General features: G+C 37.5%; 1 protein-coding gene across 1 annotated transcript in view; it reads left to right on the top strand.

Moving 5' to 3' along the window:
• NUP133 (nucleoporin 133) overlaps positions 1-19,144 on the top strand; it is an 84,206-nt gene that overhangs the window by 51,575 nt on the left and 13,487 nt on the right. The window contains exons 18-23 of the mRNA XM_044673814.1: positions 2,492-2,743; positions 3,174-3,307; positions 8,289-8,447; positions 11,053-11,188; positions 18,376-18,494; positions 18,919-18,999. Coding sequence (XP_044529749.1) covers positions 2,492-2,743; positions 3,174-3,307; positions 8,289-8,447; positions 11,053-11,188; positions 18,376-18,494; positions 18,919-18,999 — 881 coding nt within the window. The remainder of the gene's footprint in view (positions 1-2,491; positions 2,744-3,173; positions 3,308-8,288; positions 8,448-11,052; positions 11,189-18,375; positions 18,495-18,918; positions 19,000-19,144) is intronic.

Below are 19,144 nucleotides of genomic sequence, written 5' to 3'. Positions count from 1 at the left end.
ACAGAAGAGTTGTAAAGGTTAGGCAAACTGAGCTAAGCTAGGAAGTTTCTGAGGCCTAATTTCAACCCACGTCCTCCTAACTTCAAGCCTGGCACTCTGTCAGTTGTGCTACCTATCTGCCCCCAGGGAAGATATTGCTGACAGAAGGGAATATGGTCTCCAGATCAGGTAAAAGAAACCATCTTCTATATATGAATTAAATATTGCAACACCAAGGAAAATTAAATCAACACCTGATAAGACAGAGAATCCTGTATATTCCCAAGAGAATGGAACTTATTATGGTGTCCATGACATATCTAAAAGAGAAATAAAAATTGTGAGAGTGGAATTTATGGACTGCACAGCAGAAGTTTATTGAATAAATAGAAAAACTTGAAAACATGATGGCATATCTCAACAAAACAAACAACAAAAAAAAATAATTAATTGGGAATGCAGCTAAACAGAACGAAAGACAATCTGGAAGGAGTGGAGGAGGTAATATGATTAAAAGAAATCATGGCAAATACTTTCACAGGTAAAACATTGAGGTCTCAGAGGAAGGATGTGTGAGAATTGGAGGCAAGGGATGGAATTTTTTGCAAGTGGCATGGAACTTTGGAGGAGGAGGAAACCAAAAAGAGCAAGGACTTCTAGGAAGGATTGGCCAGAGTCAGAGTCTTTAGGGGAAGAGCTCGAGGAGGGGGAGACATAGGAATCAAGCTCTGAGCAACCTGAAGACATCTTTAAGGTTCCTGACTGATAAAGAAGACTTGCTAACGAAGATTTGATAACATCTCGATATCTCCGGATTACAAGAAGCGCCATTCAACGTTTAGGGACTCCTTGGGGGAGCAGTTCCCTGAACCCCCTTATTCCTTGAACCTTTCCTTATAGTGTCTCTCATCTTCAATAACAAACTGAATAGATACATAGGCAATAGGATTAGTAGGGAAGGGCAGGTGAAGCTCTGGATTGAGACAGACTTGGTCTCTCCAGGGTGAAGAACCTGATAGAGGGGGAGATCAATCTTAGGGTCACCTGCACCACTATCTTCCACTATACTGCCCCCCATTCCTTTAATCCTATAGTTTCAATAAATACTTAAAAAGGTCAGGTTGTTTTGAAGAGACTATTAGAGGAGGGAGTATAAGCAGCATAGTCAAGTTGTGGTTCCATCTTAAGCCTGACCACCAGGTGTGAAGAGGGGGAGGCTTCAGTGAATCTGCATCAACATTGAACCGGATCATCACACACTCCTCCTTGTGGGGTGTAAGGGGTAAAAAGGAGTTTTGATTGGGTAAATATTAAAAGGTTTGGTCTCCAGGGAATTGAATAATTATCAATTCCTCAGATGATTTTAATAATTTATTTACAAAATATAGGAGAGAATGGAAGTAGAGAGATGAGAAGAGGGTAGAGTAAGAGATCTAACAACTAGATTTGTATTCTAGTCTGGGCTTTACTCCAGCAGGGCTCCAGAGGCCCAGCCAGAGAGCTTAAAAGTCAATTAGCAAGGAGTTTAGCCACCAGGGCTTCTCCCAATCAAAGGAACCTCCCAGAGGCTAGTACCTCCAGGGAAGTTAAGGCAGTCAGTCAGGCTTCTTCACTCACCATGTGTAGTTCTAAGGAAAGGATTTAAGAACAGTCTCACCAAGGTCTCAGGGTCCCAGCTCTCCAGAGCTACTCCAAATCCAAGTCACAAATAAGAAGACCCAGCTGAATTCACTGAGCTCTCTCTTAAAGGGGCTTCTTATGCGTCACTTCCTGTGCCTTCCTCCTAGTTTACATGTCCAATCATAACAGACATTTTTCTTAGGACTGCCCAGGAGGCAGTCTGTAAATTCTGATTTGTCACTCACTCTAGCACATGTGGGTTACAAACCTCCCAACTTGTGAGTTAAGTGGAGTTGTTTACACTTTTGTTGAATAGATTTGAGAATGACCAAGTTAGATTTAATCTTATTATCACAAGGGTTTCCTTTCCTCCAGACCCACAGGGGTTGCAAACCCTCCTAGGGCCCCCCAGTTTCCAAGAGGACCTCCACAGATCTCACAGTGTCAAGGGGTAGCAGTGAGTGAGAAGGGGATTGCCACACAGACTCCACCTAGTTCCCAGCTACATTCCCTTCTTCATAAGACCCCCCATTAATATAGATCCCTAGATAACTTAAGACTTAGAGATCTCCAAGAAAAACACTACAATTCAAAACACCTATTATGCTTTAAGGCAAGAAATAATACAAGAAAACTGCCTCAAATTTCTAAACACAAAAAGCAAAGTGCCAATGAAAATAATTCATGTATCACTTCCTGACATAGTTAGAAGTTGGGCCATGAATGATGCTATTTAAAGCTTGCCTTTTCCAGAAGTAGTAACTAAATTATTCAAATTTTAGATGAGTGGTTATACAATTACATAACCATTTAATTTTTAGTTTTTTGTATCTGACAAGATTGATTTATCATGTGTTTTTTGAGGGTTTTCTTTTTCTCTTTGCTTTTACAGCAACCAATGGGCCTGCTGGTGTAAGAACTGCAATATTGCGGCAACATGGAATTGTTCTGAAAGTGGTTTATCCTCAAGTAGATACCAACCTGCGAAACATCCTTACTGAGCAGCTTGTAACACTGATTGACTCTTATCTGGATAGTTATGTTTCCCAGCTTAAATCTGTGGACAAACCTAGTGATCAAGAAAGATATAACAATCTGGAAATGGAGTACATTCAGAAAAGGGCAGATATCTTGTCTCCTCTTCGTAAGTATTCATGTTTATATTTGTGGAAATTACAAAGAGAAATCTACATATGTAGTAAAATTTCTTTGGGTAAATCAATTGCAACTTAATATAATTTTCCTAAGTACAACTAGTTAATAATCTACAGTAATCCATTCTCCAAACGTAATTGAAATGATTATATCTATTATAAATGTGTATAGTATCTGAAATTAAATCTATAACTAGTATCTGAAATTAAATATATTACTGAAATTCTCATTACTTAATATTTTAAATTTCAAATAGATTAAACTTAGGCTTACACAAATTTTTTGCAAAGATAAAATCACTGAAAGTACTAAAGTCTCTTAAGTATTTCTGTCTAAATAATATAGTTATTATGCTTTTCTTTCTAGGTTAACTTAAGTAGTTGTTTAATACATTTTTTCTTCTCCTTTGGTTTCCCTAGTTTCTCTTGGACAGCACCAGTGGGCTGCTTCTTTGGCAGAGAAATACTGTGACTTTGATATATTGGTTCAGATGTGTGAACAAACTGATAACCAGACCAGACTTCAACGTTACATGACTCAATTTGCTGATCAGGTAACCCATTTTAATTTTTTGGGCAGGGAATTTTACAATAATAACCTCAACATTTTAAATTTAATATTTGTGTGGAAAGAAAAGGTTATGTCAGGGCAATAGAAGTGGCCTGGGCAAAGGAATATACCTGAACGACAGTCCTTTTGTTTTTGTTAACCACATTTCTTTCAAATATATTACTAATTACCAGTACTTTTCAATTAAAAATTCTTTTCCCATTGATGCTTATTTTCTAGAGTTCCAATTTAGAGAATTTATTGATAATTGAGAATGTTTTGATTTTCATTTCTTGAAAGAACATGCTTATAATATGTATAGCAAAAGTAATTGTGCTTCTTGAACACTTATAGAGTTTAAGAAGCTACATATGCATAAAAGAATGCTTAGGGTAAGTTTAGAAGTCTGCTGGTCTCAGAATTGACCATCCTCTTAAAGGTCTCCTATTGTGGCACTTCTAGTTATGTTTAACTGGGTCATGGAACCTAGTCATATTTTGAGACACTGAAGTTCCCAGTCACATAACAAATTTTAAGCCCCTAATGTTAATTCTTGGTATTTTAATTTAGAGACTCATAACTTGGTAATCCATTAAAAGAAAGTGAATTGCTTTTTATCTTTTATTCCCCTACCTAATTGAGTTCTTCCTATTCATTTTAAAACCAAATTACTTTATCCAAATTGTCTTCTAATTTGTTTAGCATATTACAACTTCTATAAAGAAGGGGGGGGGGGACTATTTTAAAAATACAGGCATTCCTTGCTTTTAGAAAATTTGCATCTGTATTTGATGTTTTCCCTCTTTACTCCTAAAAGGGGAGAGTAATAAATAGTTTACATTTGTGTAGTGTTTAGATGTACATTAGCTCATTTTAACTTCATGGATTTGATACTTAGAACATCATTGGTTCATCCTTAGAAGGAACCTTATAGAGGGCTATTTGAAGGGTTTAACCCTTTCCTTTTATAGAGGATAAATTTGAACCCAAGTCTTATGACTTCAGAGTGATCTTTCCAATGTTTAGATTGTCTTTCTCTTACATCAAGCAGCTGTATACAGCACAGTGTCTGGAGTTAGGAAGACTGGGCAAGTCACTTAACTTCTGTGTCTCAGTTTCCTCATCTGTAAAATAAGGACAATACCAGTACCTATCTCCCAGAGTTGTGAAGATCAAATGTAATAATATCTGTAAAGCACAGAGCTTTGCATATAATAGGCTCTTTATAAATAATGTAAGTGCTTTATTCCTTTTCCCAAAAAAAGTAATATTTGACCCCTGGATGGCATCAGGAATCTCCCAAGATTCCAAGTGTCCAACTGGAAACCCTGCCCAAAGACATGGCTTCTTGCAAATCATTGCAAAACTTAACTTACACTATAAGGATGATATTAGAAATTAGGTATTGTTATATTGGTTTAGAGCAGTGGTTCCCAATAGAATTATTGACTATGCAGAAAAATGGATTGGGTTGAATATTTTAACAGATGAAAAAGTAAATCATATTCGCAGGCAGTTTGTGAAAAATGCATGCCGTGCGGTCCAAAATGATTTTTGGAGTAACTGTCCAAATTGGTTTGATATGGGCCTTGATGAAATTTGGAGAATTGCTAACTATGTTTTCCAAGATGAGAAAGATAGGCAATCAGAAGAGATAAATAATATAATTGATAATTTAACCAAAGAAATCAGAGAACTTAAACACTGAAATCCTCAAAAATTTGATATGCAAAAAGGTGAAACTTTATTATAAAGGTGTGCCAAGTACTGTGCAGTTAAGGATTTAGTATAATGGAGAAAATGGACTAGGAACTATGGGCAATGAAAATAAGAGATTTTAAAAACATGGCAAATTAGTACAGGAGAAATCAATGAAGAATTAGAGAATGAGGAACAGGAAAAAGTGTTGAGTTTTCCTGATCCTAGCATGTTAGCTCCTATAATGCCTGTCCATTCTCCAGAAAATAGCACAGAACCCCATGTAACCCTAAAAATAGGAACACAAGTTTATGATTGTCTCTTGGACACAAGTGCTGCCAAATCTATGTTGCAAAAATCCCCTGAAGAGTGCAAAGCAGTGGGTTCAATGGAAGTTGTGGGTGTGACAGGAAAACCACAGAGAGTAAAAAAATTAGAACCAAGAATGGTTTCGCTTGGACCTCTAAGTGTAGAACACTCTTTTCTTTTAATGCCAAATTCCCCAATGAATCTCGTGGGTAGGGATCTTCTTTGTAAATTGAGAGTAAGTATAGAATGTACACCAACTGGAGATATTTCTTTGAAACTCCCAGAAGAATCTCTAAACCGTTTCCCTGTTTTATTCCTGGATACAGTAGAATCAGAGGTGGAAGGGAATAACATCTATCAGATACCAGATGATATTCCAAAAGGCTTATGGGTTACAGATGATTCTATAGATGTAGGTTTATTAAAATCAGCAACCCCTGTTAAAGTGCTGACTAAAGGAGGTCCACCACCTTGTATTCCACAATACCCACTTAGTAAAGAGGCCATTAATGGGATTACCCCGATAATAAATTCATTATTACAGCAAGGCATAATAAAACCATGCATCTCTGAATATAACAGCCCAATTTTACCAGTTAAAAAACCCAAGCTAGATGCTGAAGGACGAATAGTCTATCTGTTTGTTCAAGATTTAAGAGCTGTGAATGATCTTGTAGTAAAATCTTACCCAGTTGTACCAAGTCCTGCTACCATTATTTCATCTATCCCAAGTCATGCAAAATATTTTATTGTAGTTGATTTATCTTCTGCTTTTTTCTCAATACCTATACACAAAGACTCACAAAAGATATTTGCACTCACGTGGTAGGGAAATCAATATTCATGGTCCTGTTTTTTTTTTTTTTTTTTTTTTTTGTTTGTTTTTGTTTTTGTTTTTGTTTTTTTCAAGGCTTAGAGAGCCCTTGGGTGGTCAAGTTAGACTTGGTGACTCTTGAGTTAATGCTTTTTCTTTCTAGAACTCTGTTGGGGTTTTGTGGCTCTCACAGCTTGGATAGCTCTGTAGTGAGTTGTGTAACTATGAATGATTATTTTGTTAATAGACTTGAATTATCAAAAATGGCAATGGGATCATCTCATTGTAATAGGACCATAGCTGAAATTTGCTGAGATTTTTGGAATATTTAACTCCTTGTACTTGGACATATGAGAGTTTTTTTGGTTTGCTTTTTATTTTTAAATCTTTTAGGAAATAGAAAAACCAGATCTCAATGGGATATAATCAAAACACAAAGAACATTCTGCTTGTCTTTTCCCCCCTAAGTTCAGGAAAACAATTTTAAAGTACAGTTATTCTAAATTAGTTATTTATTAAGCCCTTATTGCATGTCACTGGACTAGCCTGTGGGGTCATAAACACAAAACAAAAAGTAGTTCCTGCCCGCAAGGCAGGGTTTTTTTGGGGGGAGGGCAGGTAATAATAACAGTAATAATAGCTAGCATTTATAAAGTACTTTAGGATTTGCAAAGTGCTTTACAGATATTATTTTATCTCACAATAACCTTAAGGAGGTATATGCTATCATATTATATTTTACAGATGAGGAAATTGTAGTATTTTCAGTGACTTTGCCCAGGGTCATATAGCTAGTTTCTGAGGCAGAATTTGAATTCATACCCTCCATCTTCAAATCCTGTTCTCCTAGTGGCTTAGGGATGGGGATACAGCACATGCCTTAATATATGTGATTGGGAAGAGAGCATTAACAACTAGAGCAATAAGGGAAAAGCTTCCTGGCAGGAGGTAGTAGCTGAATTGAATGTTGAAATAATGAGGAGAAATGATGGTGTCCAGAAACAATTAAGATTAGGAAACTTGGAAGTTACTATGCAATTTTTAAGAAAAAGCCTCGTGTGATAGAAATCTAAAACACATGTCCTCCCTTAGTCCCAAAGCAGCATAAGAAGCAAATAATCTTTAGCTACTACAAATGAATAAAGATTGCCATCATTTGTTATATTAGAGATGGCATTGGACAGTGGAAAGAGCTCTACTCTCTAGTCAGGACCTAGGCCAGTTTTTCCCAAAGTGGGTGCTGCAATGATCTAGGGGGGCGGTGATGGCCACAGGTGCATTTATCTTTCCTATTAATTGCTATTAAAATTATTTTTAAAAATTAATTTCCGGGGGGCTAAGTAATATTTTTTTCTGGAAAGGGGGCGGTAGACCAAAAAAGTTTGGGAACCCCTATCTGGGTGGCCTTGGGCAAATAACTTATCCTTGGACCTCAGTTTCTTCTATAAAAAGAGGAGAATAATACTAAGTAGCTTCTGAAGCACCCTTCCAGTTCTAGATCTATGGATTTATGATCATTGTGTATACATATACAGACAGATGATGGTAGGGATAGAGACTGATAAGATTTAATTGATCTCAGGAACTCTCTGGTGATGAAATTCTCTTTACTAATACAGCTTGTTCTGTAGTCTTAGAGAGGTGACTCTTAACACTGAGAAGCTAAGAGACATCATGGCCCAGGATGACAAAGAGGTGGGATTTGAGCCCAGTTCTTACTGACTCTGGGGCTTATTTTTTCACCATGACACCCCCTAACAAGTGTGTGTATAAAACATTACAGTTCTTCTTAAAATCACTTTGTCAGTAGTATATATGTGGAAGAGAGAACTTCATGAAGAGTCAAAAAGTCCCAGGCCCTAGCCTTTGCATGGCTGCCAGCTTGCAGCCTTAGCTAAGTTCCTTAGCCTCTCAGGGCCTTATTTTTGTCTGCCAAATTGAGGACATCAGTCTGGATCACTGTGAAAGTACTTTTCAGCTCTCATATTGTATGGCTTTAAATATATAATAAATCATATATAAATTAAATGGATTTTTAAAACATTTCTGTTTTGAAGACCAAATAAGAGTTGAGAATAAATGAGGTTTTATTATCACAGGTCTTTTTTTCCCCAAAGTGTTCTTATTAGATATTAATGTGTTTTCTTGGCTTTATTCCTAATAGAATTTTTCAGATTTCCTTTTCCGTTGGTATTTGGAGAAAGGAAAGCGTGGCAAGCTATTATCGCAACCCATTTCTCAGCATGGACAGCTAACAAATTTCTTGCAGGCCCATGAGCACCTCAGCTGGTTACATGAAATCAATAGCCAGGATTTTGAAAAGGTAAAGCTCTTTTTATAGAACAAATAGATACAGTTTTGCTTTTTGCTTCTAAAAAAAGGTAGCAAAATAATGTGTAATTTACCTTCTTTCACAAAGAAGCTCTTGGTATTTCATCTATTTTAATTTATTTATTTAAATAATGGTCGTTTGAGTATTTAAATAAATAAATGTACTTATTAGATAATAAATAAGTATAATATTTATTAAACAGATATTCTCTGTTGAGGTTCAGGATAACTGACTTTCGGTCTTGTTCAGTAACTAACTAACCAAATAACTCATTCAACAAGTCAAGATAACTTCTAAGGGCCTCTGTTTCCTCTTCTGTGAAGTGAGGTGTCTGATTAAATCAATTTTAGATAAAATATTTTGTGATACTTGATTTTTTGATGTTCAAATTCTTTAGAAGTTTCAAAAGAACCTTTATTTTTTTATATTGAGCCCTCGTGTAGCTTTATTACTGTTACTTTATATCAAAAGTACATGACATTTATAAACATCAATAAAAATTTTTTGTATTTTTTTTGCACTTTAACTTTAAATTTTTCTGTAAACTATTTTTTTGTGTGATACTTCCACTCATACTTGGACTATTTTCATGCTGTGTATCTGATGGAAATATGAAACTAATTGATAGTTAGCAAATGGATTATATTAGCTGTGCTTCTTTTCTCATATGTTTAAACAAACAGTTGAGAACTATATACTAAATTCTCTATATAAATAATATTGGTCTGTCACTGAACAGTTTGTTTGCTAAGTTATTAACCTTGTAAAATGCAGATTTTTTTATTATCAGGCTAATAATTGCTCTAAATTCAACCTGAACAATCATTTTTTTTTGTGAAGGCAAGCAAAACATAAAGCTAATAAAAAATCTTAATTTCTTCACATTTACTAAGTTTTTTCTTTGAAAATTATTGAGGAACTAAAATGTTTTCATGACTTAAAAAAACTGACTTGTAAAGTAAGAAATTGATATATAATTTTGTGTAACTGCTGTTATATTCATATCCCGGGAAATGATGGCTGCCACCTGGAATGACAAGGAAGGCAGTTGGAAGACACGGAATGTTCCCAGGTGCCGTGAGCCAGGGGCAAATGTCAGTTGGTCTGACAGTATAAATATCCCTGACAGCCACTTGGAGGAGAAGAAGGGGGTCTTTGAGGTCTCTAGGTCTTTCTAGGTCTCTTGAGGTCTCTAGGTCTCTGGGTGGTGAAGGGAGGCAGGGAGGTCTATGAAGAAGAGGGTAGGAAGAATCTGAATATTTCCTGAAGACTGTGAGAGCTAGTGCATCACCAAACACTGATAGTGAGAAAGCTGAGAGAATAAGATCACCAACAGAGCTGCATCAGTAGCAGTCCCTATTCTCTGGCTTGGCTGTGGCCAGGCTGGGCCAGACCTGTAGTGGAGAATAAAGCTCCAGCTTCTCCTAGATCATAGATCATTAGCCTCCAGTCCTGATTGTCAACTAGTTATAGATATTAGGTTGATAGGGTCTCCAGTTCCCAATCCTTGTCCTGTTTATCCTTTCCCTGATTTAGATAGAGTTTAACAACTACATTCCTGAGTGGTCTTTATATCCCTTGGGGAGGGAGTCAACACAGTCAGATAGCAAATGTGATCCAAGGCAAATCAAAGCCCTATATTAATCTATCCAACCCCAGGTTGGACCTGAAAACATTACACATCCATCTAACCTCTCGAGGGTCCTCCCTGGGTAACTGTTAGAGGAAAGGGGAAATTATAACAACTATCAAGGGTGATCGGGGGTTGGTGTTCCTCTATCATCTGCAGCTAGGGAGAATACAGATAGATACATTCATATCACTGTATATCTATATCTCCTTAGGACCCCCCTTTTTGTTTATAACACTACATTTTAACAACTGCTCTGTGATGGCAAAGAGAAGAAACAGTTGTCACTTAAAACCTAAAAAAAATCAGAACCTGTTTACTCAGGTTTATAGAATCCTATCCTAATTTATATTTGGACAGTTTTGGTAAATGTTCAAGAACTGTCTTAGGTCCTAGTCTTGTCATGTGGATCCTTGAAGTGTCCTGTTTCCATCAAGTAGTAAAAGAGGTGTGCTTATATCGAGATGTCTTGATACAAATGAAACAGAAGTAATAAAATAGTTGAGAAATACCTGGGTTCATATCCTGCCTCACAAACTTAATTCTCTTTGTTTTGAACAAGTAATTTAATCTCTTATACTGGTTTTTGCAGCTGCAAACTGAAGAAGTTGAACTTTCTATCTTCTATAATGTTCTTTTCAAATCTGAATCTGTGATTCTTTATAAATTTAAAAGAAATTGTCTATTATTTTCTCCATTTATTTAGCTTCCTTGAGTAACTCCTTTCCCCCTTTTAAAAAAATAACCTTACTTTCTATCTTAGTAACAGTTCTTAAGACAGGAAAGCAAGGGCTAGGCAGTTGAGGATAAGTGACTTGCCCGAGGTCACATAGTACGTATCTGAGGCCAGATCTGAACCCCAGTCTTTTTTGACTCTAGGCCTGGCACTCTCACCTGAGCCACCTAACTTCCCTTCAGGGTATTTTCTTACCCACTATCTTGACCTTATATTTTTGTTTATTCTAGGCTCATACAACACTTCTGGGTTTGGCAAATATGGAGACTCGTTACTTTGCAAAAAAGAAAACACTTCTTGGCCTGAGTAAATTAGCTGCACTAGCTTCAGATTTTTCAGAGGATTCACTTCAAGGAAAAATTGAAGGTAAAAAAAAAAAAGGACAGTGTTAAAGGACAGAAGACACAATTTAATACATTCCATTCAACCAACATTTATTAACAACAGAAACCCCATAACAGAGTGGAGAAGAAGGTGGCCTTCGAGCCAGGGAGACCAAAGTGGTTTCAGGGCCTACCTCTGACATAAAATGATTGAGGGGAGAACCTTTGGCAAAACCCCCACAAAGTTTTGACCTGCATTGACTCGGGATGAAATCATTGTTCTGGTTTCTCTCTCTGTCCCTACCTTTGCTGGTCTTGGGATTTAAATTATAAATGAAGAACAAAACAATTCTATTGTGATCCTGGATTCTTATGAAAGCATGTTTTAGGGGTGATATTTTCCTGGCCCCCCCAAGGAGCTCACAATTCTTGAATTTAATATGACTTGTATACGGATAAGTATGACACAAAATAACAATATGGGCAAGGGAGAGACCCAAATAAGAATCTCTAGAAAAAGGTCAGGAGGGAACTAGCTGTTGGAGTTGGGAAATCTAGAAAGGCTGTTTATGAAGAGCTGAACTCTGAGGGAAGTGGAAGATTCTGAAAAGCAAAGATGAGGAGGGCAGCCATTCCTAGATTGAAAGTGTGGAGGCAAGAGATGGATGTGGGGAACAGCTAGTAGTACAGTTTGGCTGAAGTGAGAGCCTATGGATGGGAGTAATGTGAAGCAAGGCAGGCCTACTAACAAGGATCCAGATGGCAAAGGGGCTTGAATGCCAGGCTGGGAGCTTGTATTTCAACTTACAGGCCTCTGAAGGGTTTTGAGCAAGGAAATGATATGGTCGTTGTGAAGGGTTAGATTTTGGGATAGGAGTTTGAACAAAAGTTAGGAGAGCAGTTTGGTAAAATACAAAACACTTAGTTTATTTTGAGGAAAGTTCAGTTAGGAAATAGAAAGGAGGAAAGAGAGAGAACCCATACCTATACCTAAGATTCCAATCCTAACTGAAATTTTCTAAAAAACCCTAAATCTATCTGCCTTTGAGGGCAGTGTCTTCTGCCAGGCCAGGCCCAGCCTACTTACTTATCTGTCTATTTAATAATAATAATTTATCCACTATCTAACTAACTACCCAAGATAATCAGTTGGCATTAATCACCTTCCACCTCCTTAAATCCATTTCTCTTTACCCACTATCAGTTATTTTCCAACTGCCAGTTTGTCTCAGAGACACAGATAGACACTCCTGCTCTCTAGGGAACCCAGAGACAAAAGTCCTTTTCCAACTGCCTGCAAGTCACCTACCCACTCTCAGCCACACCTTCTGTCATTCAGCTGACAGCCTGCACAGCAGCGGGGCTCTTATTCAGAAATCTTTTTGCTCTTTTGCCTCCTAAAGAGAAAAATGGAGAGATTAAGAAAACTCTCCTAACATATTCCCCCTGAGATCCACTGGGGAGAATAGTCTCCCCAATGGATCTTTCAAACAAAACTATCTTACACTCTATAGTGTTGTAATGGATGACTGGAGAGGAGAGAGAAACTAGAGGGAAGGGAGGGGGGAGATCAGTGAGCCTAGTACTGTAGTCTAGGGTGAAAGGTGAAGGCCTGAACCAGGCGGTAACATGAGTAGAGAGGAGGGTGATGATCATAAAAAATGTGTGGCGCTAGAATCTGCTGAACTTGGCAGCTGATTGAATGTGAGGGGTGAAGGAATAGCTAAACCAAGGCTCATTCATTATTCCAGTATAAAAGGACTTTTCCTTTTCTGAATTGCATATATTCCAAACAGCATGTATTAAATGTCTTTGTTTTTAGGGAAATGTTTTTTCTTAGATTTAGGGTATGATCATTCTTACATATCTTGTAATGAATAAGGGGCTGAAGACAGTAATAATTAGAAGAAGGAAGGTGCTGACTATAGAGGATGGTATGGGCAGTACCAGGGCTGAGCTGATTATAAATGTAACAAGGATCATATCATCCAGCCCAGGTTAGCAGAGTATTAAGTGAAGCTCTCCCTGCTAGACACCAGGCTCCTTTAAGATGTCTAATCTCTAGCCCCTATCCTGATGAGGAATAACTTCCTATTGGTCTGTAGAGTAGTTTGACAGGAAGTGAGTGTGGGACTTCTTGACCAACCCCAACAGAGTTTATCCCTGCTGTGGCTGTTCAGAACCTTTCCTCTTGGCTGTCCCTGCTTGGCCTTAGATGGTAGGCAGTAACCACAAAGTTCTCAGATTAAGGCTAAGGGGTTTATTGATAAAAGGAGTAGTACAGGAGATAAGGTCATGGAAAGAGGGTTAGGAAGTACCGAGCACTAAGGGTGAAAGATTTCTCTGACTCAAGACACCGTTAGGTTTCTCCTAGATGCTCCTCTGCTGACCCAGGGCAGGCAGCTCTGGGTCAGAGTGGTGTGGTTTCTTTGTTAATAAAATGAAGTTAATCTTTGGTAAAGGTTGGTTTGCTTTGCCAGTAGTAGTAGTAATAGGTTTGTCCAGCAGAATTGGTTTGACCCTATTCTAAGCCTAGACAATTACTCCCGTTCCTGCTCCCACCACCCGGTCCCAGGGGGGCATGGGGCAAATGAGAGGTGAGGGGAGAAATGAAAAAGCCAGGGTCTGCCAAGCCAACCCTGGCTCCAGCTGCCATGTGGCACCAGCTGCCTGCCTCATGGCATGTTCCGCATTCTAACCAGGGCAAACTGCCAGCTTGCCCCATGCAAAATATGGCAGTATGCTTTCCCATATTACAATCTTAAATATTGATTTTAAGTTTTATAGGTTATTTATTTAAATCCTTACCTTCCAATTTAGAATTGTTACTAAGTATTGGTTCCAAGGCAGAAGAGCAGCAAGGGCTGTACAATGGAGGTCAAGTGACTTGTCCAGGTCACAACTAGGAAGTATCTCGGGTCAAATTTGAACCCAAGAACTTTTGTCTGGGCCTGGCTCTTTCTATCCATTGAGCCACCTAGCTGCCTCTCTCTTATGGATTAGGGAAAAATAAATTCACTTCTAGATTTATTTCCCAGATCAGTTGTTTTTCCAATAAGATATTCATTTTTTCTTCTATTTTTTTATTCTTTTGGCTGTGTGATTGTTACTTGGTGTCTCATGGAGTCATTAGCTTCCACTTGCCCAGTTTTAATTTTTAAGACATGTTTTTCTTGAGTGAACTTTTGTACTTCTTTTTCCATGTGGCCAGTTCTGCTTTTTAAGAATTTCTCTTCATTGGATTTTCATGCTTCTTTTACCAACTGGCCTATTCCAGTGATGGACAAACTACAGCCCATGGGCCAGATGCAGCTCTCTGAAATGTTCTGTCCCTAGTGTAAAGTTATTCCTAATCTGATGAATACAATAAGTAGGATACAATACAATGAAACTTCAAAAGAGTTGCCTTAGAAACAGACTGACAGATGAGCATTTCCTTTCCTTTGGGCCCCATCACTGGCCTATTCTGTTTTTTAAGGTATTAATTTCTTCAGTATTTTTTGTTGCCTCCTTTACCAAGCTGTTTACTCTCTTTTCGTAATCTTCCTGTATCACATTTCTTTTCTTGATTTTTTTTCTTCTACCTCTCTTATTTGATTTTTAAAGTCCTTTTGAGCTCCTCAATTGTTTTTATTTATTTATTTATTTATTTTTATTTTTAAACCCTTAACTTCTGTGTATTGACTTATAGGTGGAAGAGTGGTAAGGGTAGGCAATGGGGGTCAAGTGACTTGGCCAGGGTCACACAGCTGGGAAGTGTCTGAGGCCGGATTTGAACCTAGGACTTCCCGTCTCTAGGCCTGGCTCTCAATCCACTGAGTTACCCAGCTGCCCCCTCCTCAATTATTTTTTTGGATATGAGAGCAGTTCTTTTTTTTTTTTAGAGGTTTTGGATGTAGCGGTATTGACTTTTATCTTTTTCGGAGTTTGTGTTTTGTTCTTTCCTGTCACCAAAATCTTTTTTGTTGTTGCTTACTTGTTTTCCTGCCTTTTTCTTTTTCTTTTACTTTAAGAAACTCTCTAAGTTGGACTCTCTAACTATGAGGAAGGAGCACTTATTCCAAGTTTTGGGTTCTTTGTATATCTTTCTTCAGACCTGGCACTGGGCATATATATGCTTTCACTTCTCTCACAGAGGTATAATGTAAGGTGAAGTGTATTTAATACTGTCTGGGCCTATGCTGTGGTCTATGACCTGGAACTGTGTATTAGCAATGAGACAAAAGTCTTGCACTCAGAATCAGCAAAGGAACCCCTGTAATCTCCTGAGCAGTTGTCTGACCCCTTCTCCCCCCCCCCCCACCTCCTTAATCCTTAGCATCTGTGGCTGAGAGCTCCTGAAGTCTTTGCCTCTGATTCAGCCACCCCCAAGGCCTGTTGCCACAGTGGCACCTGCTTTGGTGTTCTGCTTTTGTGCTCCTTCCACCCTAGTGCACTTGATCTTTTCTGCCGGTCTTCTAAGTTGTTTTGAGCTAATAAATTGTTTCACTCTGTCTTTTTGTGGGTTATGCTGCTCCAGAATTCATTTTGAGGCATTATATTCATCATATTTGAGGCATAGTTTTTTGGAGTGTAATTTGGTAGTGATCACATGGGTCCGTGTACCTTTTCTGCCATCTTGGCTTCAGCTCCTGCTCCCCAGTAGAATCAAAAAATAAAAATTCACAAGTATATTTTAAATTCACATGGATTGAAACCCGTTTATAAATCAGGTGTGCTAATAAAGTAAGGGTTAAAATAGGGGTTTTGATAAAATAAGAGAGTAGCTTTTAACAATTAACAATTTAGTTTAATTAAAATAGAGATAGTAAAAGAATATAGTAAACTTTCCTGCAACTGCCAGCCCTATCAGCAACTGACTGCCTGCAACTGATGCCGGCTCAGCAGGGGCTCCCTGGTTCCTACTTCCTGTCACGCTGGGCTGGTTAATCCCTACACATTTCTAGAGGACCTCCAGGTCCCCCATTAAATTAAAAAAGGAATAAAGAATTCCTTTTTACAACTACCTGTACTATAACATAATTTGTGTAGATCTTTATAACTATTTCACCATAAAGCTATTCACTCCTTCATTAAGTAGATACTGACTGGAACCTAAACTCTGAGTAAAATGAGTATTTCTTTATATCAATTAGAAAAGGAAAAGGATTATTTATGAATCTCTATAATGTTTAGTTTACTTTTCCTTTTAAATATGTAATAAATTCTGGAGGTAACTTAAAGAGCTGGCCTACTTCTATTTCCTTCTGTTCTCTTCTGTGCATTTGGCAAAGGTTTTAATACCACTTTTTAAAAAAAAATCTCTATTGCAACTCCTCCGAACTCCCACTTGAGGGGGAAAAAAGAAGAAAAACAAACTCCTTGGAGTAAGTGTGCATAGTCAAACAAAACAAAGTCCCATATTGAGCATATTCAGATAAGTATATCTTATTATCTTATTCTCTTCTCTGAGTCAGAGAACCTTTGTCAGGTTCTTCATTCTTCTTTAACAGGAGTCTGTCAGTCATTGTATTTAAGTTTTCAAGATTTTTTTTACATTGTTCCAGTTATCATATGTTACTTTGGTGTACTGTTCATTTCACTTTTCATCATTTCAGAATCTTCTGAAGTTTTTCTGAAATCATCCCTTTTGTCATCTCTATGGTGTAATAATAGTGTTCTATTAAAACATAATTTGTTTAGCTTTTCCTCGGTTGATGAGCCACCCCCAGAATTTCCAGGGTTGTCTTTCCTCTCCTTTGATCTCTTTGGGATATGGCCTTCTTTATTCTAAGAGTAAAGCATTTTACTTTGCCTTGATCAGTTTGGCACAAGCCATTCCACATTCCTCACCTCAACCTTTTAGAACCTTTCTCTTTCTTCAAGACTTAGCTTAGGGCCAGCAAGGTAGCTCGGTGGATTGAGAGCCAGATCTAGAGACAGGAAGTGTGTCCTGAGTTCAGATCTGGCCTCAGATACTTCTAACTGTATGACCTTGGACAAGTCATTTAAACTCCCAATGCCTAGCTCTTACCATTCTTCTGCCTTGAAACCAATATACAGTATTACTCATAGAATATATGATTCTGGGGGCAGCTGGGTAGCTCAGTGGATTGAGAACCAGGCCTAGAGACGGGAGGTCCTAGGTTCAAATCCGACCTCAGACACTTCCCAGCTGTGTGACCCTGGGCAAGTCACTTGACCCCCATTGCCTACCCTTACCACTCTTCCACCTATAAGTCAATACACAGAAGTTAAGGGTTTAAAAATTTTTTTTAAAAATTAAAAGAATATATGATTCTAAGATGGAAGGGTAAGGTTTTTTTTTTACAAAATAAAGAAAAAATAGCTATGCCAGTTATTTTAAAGTATGTATATAGGCTCTAGATTTAGTTCACACTGAGAAAGATGAAACATGTTTTTTAGACTCTGCCAGGAGTTAACAGTGTATTGAAATCCTAAAGAATTTATATAAATCTTTATTCCAGTTTCTTTTCTTTTTTTCCCTTTTTTAAATTTGACTCTATCCTTTACTTTGTCATATAATAAAAATGTATTTCTGCACTAGTAGCCTTTAAATCAATATTCTGAAACCCCAAACCTTATAAAGACAATATTTTGACAGTATTTATTTGTACTCCAATTGTTTTATCATCTTTTTTTATGCTTTTAATCCACTGAGCTATCCAGCTGCCCCTGTAAACAGTACTTTAAAGAAACCACTATACTATTCTTGAATTGCATTTGTAAATGGAATAATTATTGGCCCATGTGCCACTTACCTTCAACATTCTGATTCTGGTGTTGCCCAGGGGGAAATGAAGGAATTCACATTTTATATAGTGCCTAGTATGTGCCAGGCATTGTGCTAAGAGCCTTTTACAAGTATCTCATTTGTCCTGGTTCCTGTCCAATTTGTAGTATACCATATATAAGATGATATAGTAACAGATCTGAGAGAATCTTGGAAATTTTTTTTTTAAACCCTTCTGCCTTAGAATCAATAAGATCGATTCTAAAGCAGAAGAGCTGTGAGATCTGGGCAATTGGGCTTAAGTTACTTTCCTATGGTCACAAAGCTAGGAGGTCAGATTTGAATACAGGGCCTCCTATCTCTAGACCCGGCTCTATATCTGTTATGCTATCTAGCTGCCCCTCAACTTTAATTTTTTATAAATTCGTATTTGTGTTACCAGAAAATAGAGCTGGAAGTTCTACTGATATTCCTTCTTTCTTTCCTTTGCATACTAGAAATGACTGACCAAGAACACTTTCTACTACATCAGGAGACCCTACCTGAGCAGCTACTAGCTGAAAAACAGTTTAATCTCAGTACAATGCCAGTATTGTCTGCACCACAGCTGATTAATGTATGTATTTTGCACAATCTTATAGCTACTTTGTCACATCTAACCTTTCCAGAAGCCCCAGTGCAGAGAGGTATTGTGTGTGATAATAGTAACAGTGCTGGATTTGGAGTCAGAAGACCTTAGTTCCAATCCCAACTTTGTTATATACCACCTATGTCACAATGAATGAGTCATTTAACCTCTCTGTGCCTCAGTTCCTCATCTCTACACTGAGGGAATTGGATTAGATAAGCTTCTGTGGAGTTTTCTAACTCTTAAAAGCTACTAATTCAATTCAGCAAACATTTATTAAGCATCTTCTGTCCCAAGCACTTTGCTAAACTCTCTGGGGTTAATAACAACAATAACAATAATAATAATAATAATTGTTATCCTATGATTTTACTAAAAATAATCCTCTACCTAATTTTTTTTTTTACCATAGCTGTACATATCTGAGGAAAACAGAAGAGCCAATGAATATGACTTCAAGAAAGCTCTAGACTTGCTAGAATATATTAATGAGGTAAGCAAATGAGTTGAGCAAATCATACTTGATAAAAGAATATCCCTTTAAAATTCCGTATCATTGCCAGATTTCTTAGGGAACGGATATAAAGGGAGAACCTAATAATTCACCAGTTTGAAAGAAGTTTTTAGATTGGTAAAAA

Source organism: Gracilinanus agilis, chromosome 4 (genome assembly GCF_016433145.1).
Source record: "Gracilinanus agilis isolate LMUSP501 chromosome 4, AgileGrace, whole genome shotgun sequence".
Taxonomy (NCBI): domain Eukaryota; kingdom Metazoa; phylum Chordata; class Mammalia; order Didelphimorphia; family Didelphidae; genus Gracilinanus; species Gracilinanus agilis.
Note: the sequence above shows the minus strand (reverse complement) of the source record. Positions and strands in the feature narration are given on the sequence as shown.